The 15743-nt window shown below is 36.9% G+C and overlaps 1 protein-coding gene across 1 annotated transcript in view; it reads right to left on the minus strand.

Moving 5' to 3' along the window:
• The window catches only part of LOC126482302 (laminin subunit alpha), a 365291-nt gene that overhangs the window by 167545 nt on the left and 182003 nt on the right, over nt 1-15743 (minus strand). Inside the window, exons 24-26 of the mRNA XM_050106331.1 lie at nt 14781-14945; nt 10108-10345; nt 6560-6797 (exon numbers count right to left, since the gene is read on the minus strand). Of these exons, the coding sequence (XP_049962288.1) occupies nt 6560-6797; nt 10108-10345; nt 14781-14945 (641 nt within the window). The remainder of the gene's footprint in view (nt 1-6559; nt 6798-10107; nt 10346-14780; nt 14946-15743) is intronic.

A 15743-nucleotide genomic window follows, 5' to 3' on the forward strand; every position in this document is an offset into this window, starting at 1 on the left:
GCTATTAGATTCTTAACTTCTAGGATGATATATCCCCTGATAGAATCCATTACCAATATTTTCCTTCTGTTAAGCAAAGAGCCAAAATTTCTGTTCCAAGCAATCTTCAACCAATCAGGTCCTTTGTCATCCATCCATTTTCTTGGCGTCTAAAGATGAATCAAATATGGGGAGAGTTTTCCTTCATCTGATAGTACAATCAGTTTTGCTGTTATTCTGGCCTCATTACTGGGACTTATTACAGGAACATTCTTAATGCTCTCCACATCGATAGCAACATTTGACAACATATCAAATTAACAGGTGTCTGATCAACATTTCTCATATTACCTACCAACCAGTCATCCTGTTTCATTAGATTGATTATATGATGCTGATAGATACATTGTTTTTTGTCATACAATGCACGGAGTCCCTGAGTTAGCTTTATTCTGTGTCACAACAAAACCCCACCCTCTTCATCATCCTCATACATCAGCCAGTACTTGCTTTGAATTATGTGACATATGCAGTTGGAAAATTCCTCTTTATCTCTAATGCCATCATTCAGACAATTTCTCAAGTAACTGGAAAGATTTCATTGCGTTTCTCTTGCACTTACTTAAAAACCTGGTGCTCCAATTCACAAAACATTACCTGCTTTCGACCCCTGAAATTTCAGCACATAGGAATGGCATCATTTAATTTATTCCTTATCTGACTCATCTGCCAACATTTGCTTGTCACCAAATTTTCTTCCAAGTGCACAGTTGTTTGTTGCCTTTGCCCCATGAATCACTGAAAATTAGAATTGTATTGTCTGCATGGACCAATAGTGAGCCGCAAACATTTTTCTCAACAGAGTCACAACTGTAATTTGCATCCATTATCAACTGCTACAGTTTATAGTTCTTACAGCACGAACAATATAAGCAAACTGAAAGAAACAGCATGTTGTCCTCTCAGCTCCCTTCAGCTGAATCAGCACAAATCATACCATTTTGTGTTAACATTGTAGTCAAACTAGAAAACTATCAGTGATGTAATACAGAAGCAGCTTTAGCAGTGTTGTTGAAGCGCATGTTCATTTGTAGTGCTTCATTTCATATGTTCTGTGGGAACATATTTTTATTAGCATTAATTTGCCTCCTGTAGTAATGTATGCTGCTGCTGAGTATTTGTCCTATTTTAAAGAAATTTCAATTATGATAACAAATGAATTCACACTAGCTGCAGTTTAAATGTGATACACATTCATCAAAATTCAAGGTACACATTTACATTCCTACAGTTGGTAGCATGACAAAATCAGCTTCCTGCTTACTGCTTCCTTCCTCTCCTAGTGGTTGGCCAAATCGGTGTCACAGTTATTCCTCCAGCACTTCTGAATTCTTCAAATTAAATCTGTGTGCGACCTCAATTGCCAAAACTTTATCTATAAATGTAAGATAACCCATATATCAGTCTATTAACACAACATTGAAGTGTTGCCCTGCTGACAGGTGTGGATATTACCAAACTATACATTTAATAGGGCATGTTTGCAAAATACTGACACTAATTATTTACAGGTGATTTGAAAAACTGGTAGCAGCTTACCTTAGGGAAGAGCACTTTGGGTTCTGGAGAAATGAAGGATCCAGCAAAGCCACATTGACCCATGACTTATCTTCAAAGATAGACTGAAGAAAGGCAAACCTACATTAATAGCATTTACATGTTTAAAGAAAGCTTTCGGCGTTACTGACTGACTCTTCGAGTATTTGAAATTCTGAAGGTAACGGGGATAAATACAGATAGTGAAAAATTACCAAAAACTTGTCCATCCATCAGACTGCAGTTATAAGAGTTAAAGGACATGAAAGTGGTAGACATGAGAAAGGAATGAGACAGGGTTATAGCAAATCCTTGATGTACATAGAGCAAGCACTGAGAGAAGTTGTGTCTTTAGCAACTTACAGCAGTTCCTACAACTAAAGAATATTCAGTAAATTTCAGATGACTTAACAGCAGTGAGTCAAGGCCTAAGTCAGTCCTTCACTGTGAAGGTGTTTGGCATCTCGCAAAAGCTTGCGAGTGTCTGTGCCCAGCTTCAGAAAAAAGAGGGACAATAAAGAACAATCCACGAAGTGTTTGCCAATCAATGGCAGAACTCAAAACATCAGCCTGGAAAATATGTGATGATGTATAGGTAAAATGCGGGGTGAAGGTCCATGTTTCGACAGCCAAATGTTGCTACACAGCAATAGATCTGAATGGCAATCAACCTTCACAAAAATCTGTGATAAGTGTGAATAATAGGAAAGCCAGACTACAGTTTGATAAGAATTATGTATCATGGACCACTGAAGACTGGTCACAAATTCTATGGAGTGATAAAGCAAGTTTAATCTCTCCTTCTTAGACAGTATACGGCATGTTTGATGGTCAAAAAACAAGAGGAATGACAGAAAGTACCAAGTACCCACCATGAAGTACAGTGGAGGTAATACCATGGTGTGGGACTGTTTCTCACAAAGTGGTATAGGTCTTCTCATTAAAATTCTTGGGGCAATCAATACTGTGAAGTATGGTGAAATATTAATGGATCATATGATACCTCACGGAAGACTAAATATGCCTCATAATTGGCAATTCCAGCATGACAATTATCTGAAGCACACTTCTAGCCATGTGAAGACAGTTCTGAAGCACCACAAAGTAAAAGTATTTAAATGCTGAAGTATAGATTTAAAACACCACAAATTATCTTCTGAGCATACTGGATAGATGTGTTCACCAACAAAACTGCACCAACAAGGAGGCTTTCTACAAAGAATTATATGAGCAATAGAAGAAGACTCCTCAGGTGTGACTGGTCAAATTCATGCATTCTATGATATCCAGATGTGCTGCAGTAATGCATGCAAAGGGCTATGCAGCCAAGTATTACACCAAGAACATCATGGATCAAGACTTCTTATTGCTTTTCATTTCTTTCATTTTAACCAAATACGTTTGAGACTATGTAATTTGTACATCTGTGTTTTATTATTTATGCAAAGACTAAAATTGTGTAATATGTATAAGAAAATACAGTACAATTATGGAGATTTGGCAATTAAGTCTTTCATTTAAATTGTCTCCTAAATAGTTTGTTTCCTGAATTTATTTTCTCTACAAAATCCTCTTGAGCATACTGTGCACCTATACTCTGCAAACCACTGCAAAAAGGATGGCAGAGGGCATGACCAATTATACCAGTTATTAGAGCTTTCACTAATTCCATTCATGTATGGATCACGGGAAGGAAGATTACTTAAATACTTTGTGTATGCTGTAGCCAGTCTAATCTTGTCTTTGCAGTCCATAAGGGAGTCATAGAATGTTTTAAGATATTCCTAGAGTCATCTGTTAAAATAAGGTCAAGAAATTTTCTAAGTAGATATTCATGGGATAGTTTGTATCTATCTTTAAGCATATATCAGTTCAGTTCTTTCAGCATTTTCGTGACATGAGCCAAGCAAACTTGTGGCCATTCGTGCTGCCCTTCTTTGCAGGAAGTATCCGTTCAATATCCCCTTTAGTCCTCTTTGGTATGCATCCCACACTGCTGAGCAATATTCTAAGTTGGGTTACACAAATATTTTGTGTGCAGCATTCTTTGTAGATTGATTGCGCTTGCTCAGATTCTACCCATGAATCGCAGTCTGCCACATGCTTTGCCTACAACTGAAACTATGTGATCATTCTATTTCATATCCCTAGACAATATGGGTTGACCAATTCTGACTGTGACTCACTGATATTAAATCACATAATGCTATTTTTTTTTTTTTCATTTTGTGAAGTGTACAATTTTAGATTTCTGAATATTTAAAGCAAGATGCCAATCTTTGCACCACTTTGAAATCTTATCAAGTCCTAACTCAATATTTGTGCAGCTTCTTTCAGATAGTACTTCATTACAAATAACTGCATCTTCCCGTGATCCATACATGAATGGAATTAGTGAAAAACTATTAATATTGTCCTCAAGGTTCAAGGTCAATAATATAAACATGAAAAGCAAGTGTACCAACACACTTCCCTGGGACACACTCAAAGTTACTTCATCTGTTGATGACTCTCTATCCAAGGTAACTACCTGCATCCTCTCTACCAAAAAATCCTCAATCCAGTCACAAATTACAAATTTCACTTTTGTGTGTGTGTGTGTGTGTGTGTGTGTGTGTGTGAGAGAGAGAGAGAGAGAGAGAGAGAGAGAGAGAGAGAGAGAGAGAGAGAGAGAGAGAGAGGTAGGAGAAGGGATAATATTATATTTACTACATTAGAGGATGCTGTGATGCAGCAACAAGATATACTTGCAGGTGTAACTATGCCTATGCGCCTAGAGATGACAACATTTTCAGTGCATAATAAAAGTGTATAAAAATATTAAGAATGTTTAGAGGACATAAAAAGAAACACTTCCTTTATGTGGCAAAAATGTTACAGCTACACCATTTCCCCGTTAGGGATCCATTGAAGTTTTAACACTAGTTAAGTTCAGAGACTGTGTTCAAACTGTCGTGAGATGTTCATGAAAATATCATTCATTTACATTAATGCACAGCTAGCTTCTGTGTGTGACTGACTGACTAACTTCTTCAAAACAACCAGGAGGTTCACAAATAATGGCTGCAGCTTCAGTCAAACAGGCAACTAGCTCTTCAGGAGTGTCTATCAGCGACTTGTACACCAAATGCTTCCTCTCCTCTCACAAAAAGAAATCCATATTATAGCAATAGCTCTAAAACAATACTCATTTCACAGAATTTTGAATGCTGTCTCTAAAAAGCACTGGTGTCAAAATATTCATGGAGACCTAGTGGGGAGGCAGTGCACACCTGTGACATTTTTGTCACACAAAAGAAGTGCTTTGTTTGTCTCCTATAAACACTAAAATTTCATATATATCATTTTTTATACCCATGCCTACTATAATATTTTATATTTAATAATATTTAATTACTAAAAGAATTTAAAATCCTAACACTGCTATTCAACAATCTCTGCAAATGTATCTGCATCCTGGTGTCACACCAGGATTTTTCAGTACCAACTAATAATATTCACATTTGCAAGAAAAGAAATGAGGATGTTATCTGGAATGAGAACCCTGATTAAGAAAGTGCACTTCACCAATCGCTATTTTTTTCAGTGCTCTGCTTCCAAAGAATAAAGTATTATGTCAACATCAATCTTCCAAAATGGAATCTACAGTACATAACAATTATTGGCTTCTCCTACAGCATTGATGAAAAAGTGACTTGTCACTAATCAGAAGTTATAAAACTCTAAGCTCAAAAGGTTTTTATGTGTAACTTACATTCCAGCATTAACATGATATTATTTGAATCTTACTTATCCATTTAATGAGATATTTACTAATCTAGTTCTATTTCTCTGAACACATCATCCCATTATTAACAACACAGTATTACTCATTCAGTAAGGCAGCAAGAAATAGTCTCAGATACTTGTATTAGGTCCTGAAAACAAGAGCATCTCTCCAAAAATTTGACTTCAAAGGTCATAACAGTGTGTGACATCTGTTAATAATTTGTAGCAATTTGTATCTATGCCACGTAACTACACCCCATGTGTTGTTCATATTCTGTAAATTAAATTTGTACATTCCTCTCATCCATTGTATGTGTTTATTATTCATTGTTATTTTCAAGCTACCATTACTTTAAATAGAATAATGGCTACAGATTTCTTTGTGTAGTGACTGACTGCTTTCATTCTCTGTGTGTAATGCTCGATAAAGCCTTTTATCTAATACAGTGTAATTTAATTTCAGACTACAAGTTTCTATACCTGGATCTGAATAACAAAGTGTTTGACAGTTAGGCATGGAAGACGGCATACTGTCAGTTTGCTTTTGCCCACACAAACAAAATGGCTGAGGCAGCAACACTTATGTGGTTTTGTAAGAGATACGTTCACAAGTTCTGTATTAATACTACCGGTTTTGCCTTGCAGGAAAGTCATAGCCTTAGTGTTATTCTGCTCACTGCTGCTTCCAACTTGAGATATTCTGTTGCATAAAATAATTTTAGCACAGAGATAAAAGTCACACAATGAAAGTCCATAACAAAAATTACATTAGCAACCACAATTCTCATCTGATTGTGGTAACCATGATTTATGGAAGCAGAATGATATGACAACAGTTAATAGAACAAAAGATGCAGTCAAACTCATTGAATAGTTGAGTGTTGCTACAGAAGCTGTCCTGCAAACAATTGGCTGTTAGTCATTTTGTTACTCTGATCAGTGTAAAGACCATCAAAGACTAACTAAAAAGATTAAAAATATAACAAAAGCAATTTTTATATGATATGTAAATGAATAAATGAGGTATTGTTGAGTGTAATACACATTTTCTCAAGCTGTAATGAACTACATACTAGGAAGAGAGAAACTCTCATTCTTGTTTCTAAACCCAAGGTAATCTACAGTGAATCTGCTCTTTACTTATGTCAGACAGTGGCTGAAAGCTTTAACTGACAACTATCAAGGTAATGTTACACTAAATATTTTTGTTGATTACCTGCTAGTCACACTTTCTTTCCAATAAGTGGCTCTGATATAAACTCCTTGCAGATTCTGCAAAACCTGCATGATTTGCTCTCTTGTTGCAGAAAGTCCACTTGGAAGCAAAAAGTTGCTCTCCAAAATATCAACTGAGCCCTTAAAAGTAATGGTTGCAGCTGGCTGCTCCAAAGAATAAAACAGTAAGTAAGTATCACCACTGTGCAGAATCACATCAGCACCACTCTCAGCACTTCCTAGTAAAGTAAACAGAACACATCCATAAGTCCAGAGGTGGTTAGACAATTAGCACAGCCTATAAAAACCCACAGAATTACAAGTAAATATTTTAATCTACTATATCTAGATCTAAATCTTCAACTACACTCTGCACACAACTGTGAAGTGCATGGCAAAGGGTGCATTCCATTGTACCAGTTATTAGGGATTTTTCCCATTCCATGCACATTTGGAGCATGAGAGGGACAGTTGTTTAAATCCCTCTGTGCACCCTGTAATTAATCTTATATTGTCCTCACAATCTCTATGGGAGCAATACATAGTGGGTTGTGGTATTATCCTGGAGTTAACATTTAAAGCTGATTCTTGAAACTTTGTAAGTAGGCATTCACAGGATAGTTTACTTCTACTTTTAGGAATCTGCCAGTTCAGTTTCTTCAGCATCTCTGTGACACTCACTCATGGGTCAGACAAATCTGTGACCATTCATGCTGCCCTTCTCTGTCTACCTTCAGTATCCCCTGTTAGTCCTATGTGGTAAGCGTCCCACACACTTGAGCAATATTCTAAGAGGGGTTGCACACACTCTGCTGTAAAGTAAAAGTTTCATTCTAAAAGCAACCACTAGACTGTAGCAATGCCATTTCTGTATGATACTCTTTTTCCAGAAGTTCTGGTACAACAAGAAATGCTGAATGGCTTCTATCAAGTCTGGAAAGTACAAGAGAGGCACTGGGAGAAGTGAAGTTGTGAGGACATGTGAGCGATGTCTTGACAATTCAGTCGGTAAGAGCAAGTCTGGGTGCTTGTACAACATACAATTTTCATCTTACAGGTAATTTCACAATCAAAATTAATGTTATGCATCTAAGTCACTTTGAAACTAGTAAATTTGGCAAAATGTAGCCAGTACCAATGTATTAATTTCTTGACTGTTTGATAATTTATGACCTAGAAACAGACATAGAAATCAAGATCCAAATAGGAGGGCCTGATATTCAGTAAAATAAGAAAATTGTTGTATAATACATCCTCAAATTTAATATTTCACAAGTTAATGATGACAAATAATTACCTCATTGCACAATAAAAAAGAATATATGAATTGTACAAAAATAGATCAATTCAGTTTTGAAATTGGAAGCCAACAAAATGGATCCAGATGCCTTAACAACAGCCTGATTATATGTTTCAATGACATAAAATTAATGGAAATGACCTTAGTGATACTGTACAGGGGCACCAGTGTTATAGTTCTGTCAAAATGCACCATTACCACATCTGCATACTAGTACATGTTTGATCTTAACAAAGCCAAGTTTTATATTGCTTCTGATCTTCCTGAAATCTTTAAAATGAATATTTACTCCTGTTTCTATTACCCCACATGCACTTTGTGTTCTCAGTTTGTCACTGTTGCCTATCAGTTTTATAGAATTTACATTGTATTTATCAGTAAAATGAAACTTCTTTAATGAGAAGTTCCATTGTTTTCACTCACTCAGATGATTCTCAATGACATTGAATTTCTGCCAACACATGAATACATGTGCCAGTAGTGCACAATAACTGAATTACTGCTGGATATACAAGCTGCATGGATGACATACTCCTCACCCAGTTTATATTTTCAAAAGAGTTAATATGCAACCTGTACTGACAGTGATCTCAAGATAACTTTGCTCAAAATATAGAAATTTATTGCAACTTTTTCTATTTTAATTTTCCTCACAACAATTGAGTTCTTTACTTTTTAACATATTTTTCTTATCTGTCTCTTTCTTTACATGTGGCAATCCAAGCAGCTAGTTTGATGGACACAGTATTGTGAAGAGTTATTCACAGGCTGAGCTCATCAGCTCCATCCAATAAGGAAGGAACATTAGGGTTTAACATCTCATCAATGATCAGATCATTACAGATGAAGAACAAGATCAGATAAGGGACGGAAATCAGCTATGTTCATTTCAAAAGAATCATAATGACACCTGCCTTAAAGAATTCTGAGAAATCATAGAAAACCCAATACAGCACGGCCAGGTAGATATTTCAGTACCCATCCTCCCAAATACCAGTAACATCTTTAACAATGTTCCATCTTGTTAAGTGCCATCCAAGAGAAAGAGAGTATGTGTTTCTTTTCCTTGTCTTGTTCGGCACGCTATGTTGGGAAGGTCATTTATTACTGATAGGTCATACATGTGTATGTTTGCATCATAATTTCTTTACCACACCAACACAATTAGACAAAGAAGTCGCTTTTGCTCACATTTTGCTTGCCAGTACTTACCTTTAGGAGATGAAATGTTAGTACTACAGGTAGACACATATAAAAATAAAAGTGACACACTATCCTAGCTTTTGGAAGTTATGTTCCTTCCTCAAGGAGGAGAAGGGATATGTTGGGGAAGGTTAAAAAGGAAAGGCAGGTCACTCAAGAGCCCCAGATGAGAGGGGCCCACCTGAAGTACTTTTATGTGTGTCTTTGAGCAGTACTAAACATTTCACCTCCTGAAGTTAAATTGTGGCCAGCAATTCTGTTTCATAGTTTACTAGTTTCTCCTCTGAATTTTCCTTTAGGACAGTTAATATTTCTACTACTCCACCACAAAAAACAGTCCAACTTAGTGTGAGAAACACGATTTACTTTTATGATTTAGGCTGTTACGTAATTCATCTTTTTTTTTTTACTTTTTGCAATATAGGGCTCATCATTAGCACATCCTATCCTAAAAATATTTACTTTGAGAGAACAATGTTATACAACAAGAGTCAATTTTACTGGAAGAATCATGAGGTTAACACACCCCAGAAGGAAAGGAAGCAAAATTAAGTTTTAATGTACTGTCAATGATGAAGTCATGGCTGAAAAGTTATCCTGTTGTATCAAAGTCCCTCTAAAATATTAGAGACTGTAGCCAATAAGTGAAAAATTCATAGTTTGTTTTATGTGATGTGTGAAAAATGTATTCCTAAAATGTGATCTTAAATTTGTAACCAAATATTACAAATTATTAAAGACTTTATTCCCCATGAGTTGCAGTAATAACTGGATGTTACAAAATTTTCAGCAGGTGAAGTTTAACCATCATCCATAAAGTGCTATTGTGCAAATTACAAGCACTCACCTTATACTTCTCAGTTTTCCCACATCAAAAAATCTCCATAATGAAATGGCTAACAAATACAAATCCCATAAGTGGCACACTGGAAGCTGACAGAAAATTAACAATGATATATCATTGTTTAATCTGCATTTTAAAGCTCTTTTAGTTTGTTATTGACAGATATCACATAGACGATAAACACTGAAAAGCCAAAGCTTACCTGACAGTCCTGTTGTATAATATATAGAGTAGTTGAGAGCTCCCCCATAGGCTGTCAACTTATTGCCCAAATAGCGTTCAGGAGCTACAAAATACACAACTTTTCCATGTGTTTCTTCCAGTGTGAGATCAGCACCAATCCCTGCACCTAGGTGTGCAGGCTCTGCAGCAAGTAGATCAATGAGAACAGTTTTCTCAATATCAATTACTGCTAACCGCCAATCATCCATTGTGGAAACCTTTGAAAAGTATCAGTTTACATATAACAATAGTAAACAATATCCATTAGAAAGAATAATTGCATAAAATTTGTGGTATATTCATTCATGGTATGAGAATCTGCACATTTGTGTGTGCTACATACAAAAGTAAATGTACCTAAATTTATTATTTTTTTCCTATAACTTTTATTAAATCAATAGTACTATATATTCCTTACATAAAGAGAACTAGATTTCCTGCTATTTAAAGACAGCATTTTCCAGGCTTAATAGATGGTAACATTGAAAGTTTAAAAGAAACATATTCTAAGAATTTATTCAGTTTATTGTAGAAAAAAATAAAATCCAGAAACACATTCTCCAAAACAAACAGATGGAATATGAGCAAGATTACTTTCACAAATTTTCAAAAACAGTTATGAAACGGTTATGCTTGGTTTCCAATATAAACTAGAGTTAAGCCGTTAACCTCTATAGTCTATTGCAACAGATACAATAATACAGTTATTTTTCAGTAGGAACAAATGCGATAGAAATGTTAATTCTAAAAGAACATTAATTGTCATAGTGATACAAAATTGTCAGTGAAGATAATTTTCTGATAAAATTAAAATTAAAACTCAAATTGAAAAAAAGTACATGATTACAGAGGACAGGAAAAACAATGACTTATATTTAATTTCTTTATATACTATCATTTTACAACCTTTGGAAGATATAAAAATGAACACTGCTTTCCAAGCTAATAAGACTTCAGCTTGACAACATCACTGACGACGAGTAAGGTAAGTCATCCCCTTTATAATTACAAGTATTTTTGTAACGCTCTTTTTTTGTCGTTACTGTAGTGACCACCACAAACATATGCATAACACCTGCCACCCGAGTCACATGATCGACTTACAATCATACGTTCAATACATATCGTTTGGACCCCGCAACTTCAATAGGCAATCAGTATTGGAAATTACAGGCAGAACTGTCAAGGCTGTGCCCCCTTCTCCTCCCATGAACCTATCCTTCTGAAAGCTTTTTATGACAATATCATCAAATTTAGGAAATTGTATAATTTTTGTGATTAGGTGTAATAAAAATGAAACATTACTGAAAAATATTAGTTTAATGAACTATATTGAAGATGCACATTTCACACAACAAATTAAATGTATCACTGTAGTAAATAAATTTAAAATTTTATAAAATGCATTTAAAAACTGAGAGTGAAACAAAATGTATATCTTATTGTTCATGACCTGACAATGAAACTAACAGACTACTTCACTTGGATACAAGCACATGAATGACATGTTCTTATGGGGATGACTGCCAGGCACTATGAATCAAATGTCCAGCGAGATCTGATGCAAGAACTACATGGGTTAAATGTAATTAGTAAATAAATGTAAGATTTTTGTTGCTTTGGCATATGATTAGAGATTGATTTTTGTCAGAATGAGAACAAAACATTTCATACATAACAATGGTCTACAATGGTTCTATGACACCAGGAGCTTGGGCAATCCAACTCTACATCTACATCTACATCCATACTCCGCAAGCCACCTGACGGTGTGTGGCGGAGGGTACCTTGAGTACCTCTATCGGTTCTCCCTTCTATTCCAGCCTCGTATTGTTCGTGGAAAGAAGGATTGTTGGTATGCCTCTGTGTGGGCTCTAATCTCTCTGATTTTATCCTCATGGTCTCTTCGCGAGATATACGTAGGAGGGAGCAATATACTGCTTGACTCTTCGGTGAAGGTATGTTCTCGAAACTTTGACAAAAGCCAGTACCGAGCTACTGAGCGTCTCTCCTGCAGAGTCTTCCACTGGAGTTTATCTATCATCTCCATAATGCTTTCGCGATTACTAAATGATCCTGTAACGAAGCGTGCTGCTCTCCGTTGGATCTTCTCTATATCTTCTATCAACCCTATCTGGTACGGATCCCACACTGCTGAGCAGTATTCAAGCAGTGGGCGAACAAGCGTACTGTAACCTACTTCCTTTGTTTTCGGATTGCATTTCCTTAGGATTCTTCCAATGAATCTCAGTCTGGCATCTGCTTTACCGACGATCAACATTATATGATCATTCCATTTTAAATCACTCCTAATGCGTACTCCCAGATAATTTATGGTATTAACTGCTTCCAGTTGCTGACCTGCTATTTTGTAGCTAAATGATAAAGTATCCATCTTTCTGTGTATTCGCAGCACATTACACTTGTCTACATTGAGATTCAATTGCCATTCCCTGCACCATGCGTCAATTCGCTGCAGATCCTCCTGCATTTCAGTACAAGTTTCCATTGTTACAACCTCTCGATACACCACATCATCTGCAAAAAGCCTCAGTGAACTTCCGATGTCATCCACAAGGTCATTTATGTATATTGTGAATAGCAACGGTCCTATGACACTCCCGTGCGGCACACCTGAAATCACTCTTACTTCGGAAGACTTCTCTCCATTGAGAATGACATGCTGTGTCCTGTTATCTAGGAACTCCTCAATCCAATCACACAATTGGTCTGATAGTCCATATGCTCTTACTTTGTTCATTAAACGACTGTGGGGAACTGTATCGAACGCCTTGCGGAAGTCAAGAAACACGGCATCTACCTGTGAACCCGTGTCTATGGCCCTCTGAGTCTCGTGGACGAATAGCGCGAGCTGGGTTTCACATGACCGTCTTTTTCGAAACCCATGCTGATTCCTACAGAGTAGATTTCTAGTCTCCAGAAAAGTCATTATACTCGAACACAATACGTGTTCCAAAATTCTACAACAGATCGACGTTAGAGATATAGGTCTATAGTTCTGCATATCTGCTCGACGTCCCTTCTTGAAAACGGGGATGACCTGTGCCCTTTTCCAATCCTTTGGAATGCTACGCTCTTCTAGAGACCTACGGTACACTGCTGCAAGAAGGGGGGCAAGTTCCTTCGCGTACTCTGTGTAAAATTGAACTGGTATCCCATCAGGTACAGAGGCCTTTCCTCTTTTGAGCGATTTTAATTGTTTCTCTATCCCTCTGTCATCTATTTCGATATCTACCATTTTGTCATCTGTGCAACAATCTAGAGAAGGAACTACAGTGCAATCTTCCTCTGTGAAACAACTTTCGAAAAAGACATTTAGTATTTCGGCCTTTAGTCTGTCATTCTCTGTTTCAGTACCATTTTGGTCACAGAGTGTCTGGACATTTTGTTTTGATCCACCTACCGCTTTGACATAAGACCAAAATTTCTTAGGATTTTCTGCCAAGTCAGTACATAGAACTTTACTTTCGAATTCATTGAACGCCTCTCGCATAGCCCTCCTCACACTACATTTCGCTTCGCGTAATTTTTGTTTGTCTGCAAGGCTTTGGCTATGTTTATGTTTGCTGTGAAGTTCCCTTTGCTTCCGCAGCAGTTTTCTAACTCGGTTGTTGTACCACGGTGGCTCTTTTCCATCTCTTACAATCTTGCTTGGCACATACTCATCTAACGCATTATGTACGACGGTTTTGAACTTTGTCCACTGATCCTCAACACTATCTGTACTTGAGACAAAACTTTTGTGTTGAGCCAACAGGTACTCTGAAATCTGCTTTTTGTCACTTTTTCTAAACAGAAAAATCTTCCTACCCTTTTTAATATTCCTATTTACGGCTGAAATCATCGATGCCGTAACCGCTTTATGATCGCTGATTCCCTGTTCTGCGTTAACTTTTTCAAATAGTTCGGGTCTGTTTGTCACCAGAAGGTCTAATATGTTATCACTTTTTTCTTCCACCACCCCCACCCCCTCCACCATTGCCCCTCACTCCAGTTCTTAGTTAGCAGAATTCAGCAAAAATGACAAACTGCATACCTGCTTCAGCATTCATTCACTGCTTTTTCAGGTCCTGCAATATCATAATGATGTAGCAGCAAGAATTCCACTGCTGAACATGAAAGAGCTGTGTAGACAGCAGCTGTCTCTGAACCAAGTGCACTGTTGCCACATGAATCATTTTAGCCAGAGATGTGTGTTCACTAGAAGCCATTTCCTTATGATTATATTTGAACAAAAAGATAGTGCTGTACAAACGACACCACAGAAACAGCATGTGTTTACATTCAAAAGCCAGGGGAAACGTTTGTTCATGTAGGTAGATGATGGGACCACAATGTGAAGAACAACTCAAGATACCTCTCCTGATTGATTCTTAAACTATTTTTCTTACTGTATTTTGACAGCTTTTTGCAGCCTCTGTGACTGCACTCAGCACAGGCTTATCTATCACCCTCACAGGACAATCATGTACTCAGATAAAGTTAAGCTAGAGACCAAATCTTGCTTAAACTGTTGAACTCCTTATTAATTTATATTGAAAATCAGATTACTCATTGCATCATTGTACTAATTCTAAGCATGTACATCACAAAACTGAAACCTATAATATACAAGGATACAGAAAATCATACCTGGCTTCTGTACAGATATGAGCTTGTACAACGAGTGGTTTTCCCAGAACAAAAGCACTTGGTGCAACCATCAGGGTTCTTTGCTTCAATGTTGAAGGTTCCTTCCTTGCATAGATCACAAGCCTGTCCATAAACATTGTTCTTGCAAAAGCACTCTGCTGTGTTCTGCAAAGAAAATTAACAAATAATCCAGTTAATGACAGTCTTGTAAAACAGAAGAAGAGAACAAAAATAAAGATTACTTATTTATTAAACTCATAAGCTGGAAAAATCCAGTAAACAGTCAGATGTTTTAGTGAACAGAGGCAAACAAACAGCAAAAATTGATGCCACTGTGCAACGGGTTCTCTTTTCTGCTTGTTCTACACAAAATGAAACCTATTCCACCTGTTCTTTACTTATTTTCTTAGCATAGTACAAGTCAATAATGACCTCATGCAGCTGGTTTATTTATGCCAAAGCCAATGAATTACAAATAGAGAAACTGAAAGTTTGTAGTAAATTTTCTTCTTCTTCTTCTTCTCCTCCTCCTCCTCCTCCTCCTTCTTCTTCTTCTTCTTATAATAATAATAATAATTATTATTATTATTATTATTATTATTATTACTCTTCCTCTTTCTGCACATCTCAGGCTTTCGCCTGTTATGCCCTCTTGACTCAAATTATTGATCTTTCCACCTTTCCCTCGGTCTTCCTAAAGATCTATTGCGCAGTAGATAATAATTCATACACTCCTGGAAATGGAAAAAAGAACACATTGACACCGGTGTGTCAGACCCACCATACTTGCTCCGGACACTGCGAGAGGGCTGTACAAGCAATGATCACACGTACGGCACAGCGGACACACCAGAAACCGCGGTGTTGGCCGTCGAATGGCGCTAGCTGCGCAGCATTTGTGCACCGCTGCCGTCAGTGTCAGCCAGTTTGCCGTGGCATACGGAGCTCCATCGCAGTTTTTAA

This window comes from Schistocerca serialis, chromosome 5 (genome assembly GCF_023864345.2).
Source record: "Schistocerca serialis cubense isolate TAMUIC-IGC-003099 chromosome 5, iqSchSeri2.2, whole genome shotgun sequence".
Taxonomy (NCBI): Eukaryota; Metazoa; Arthropoda; class Insecta; order Orthoptera; family Acrididae; genus Schistocerca; species Schistocerca serialis.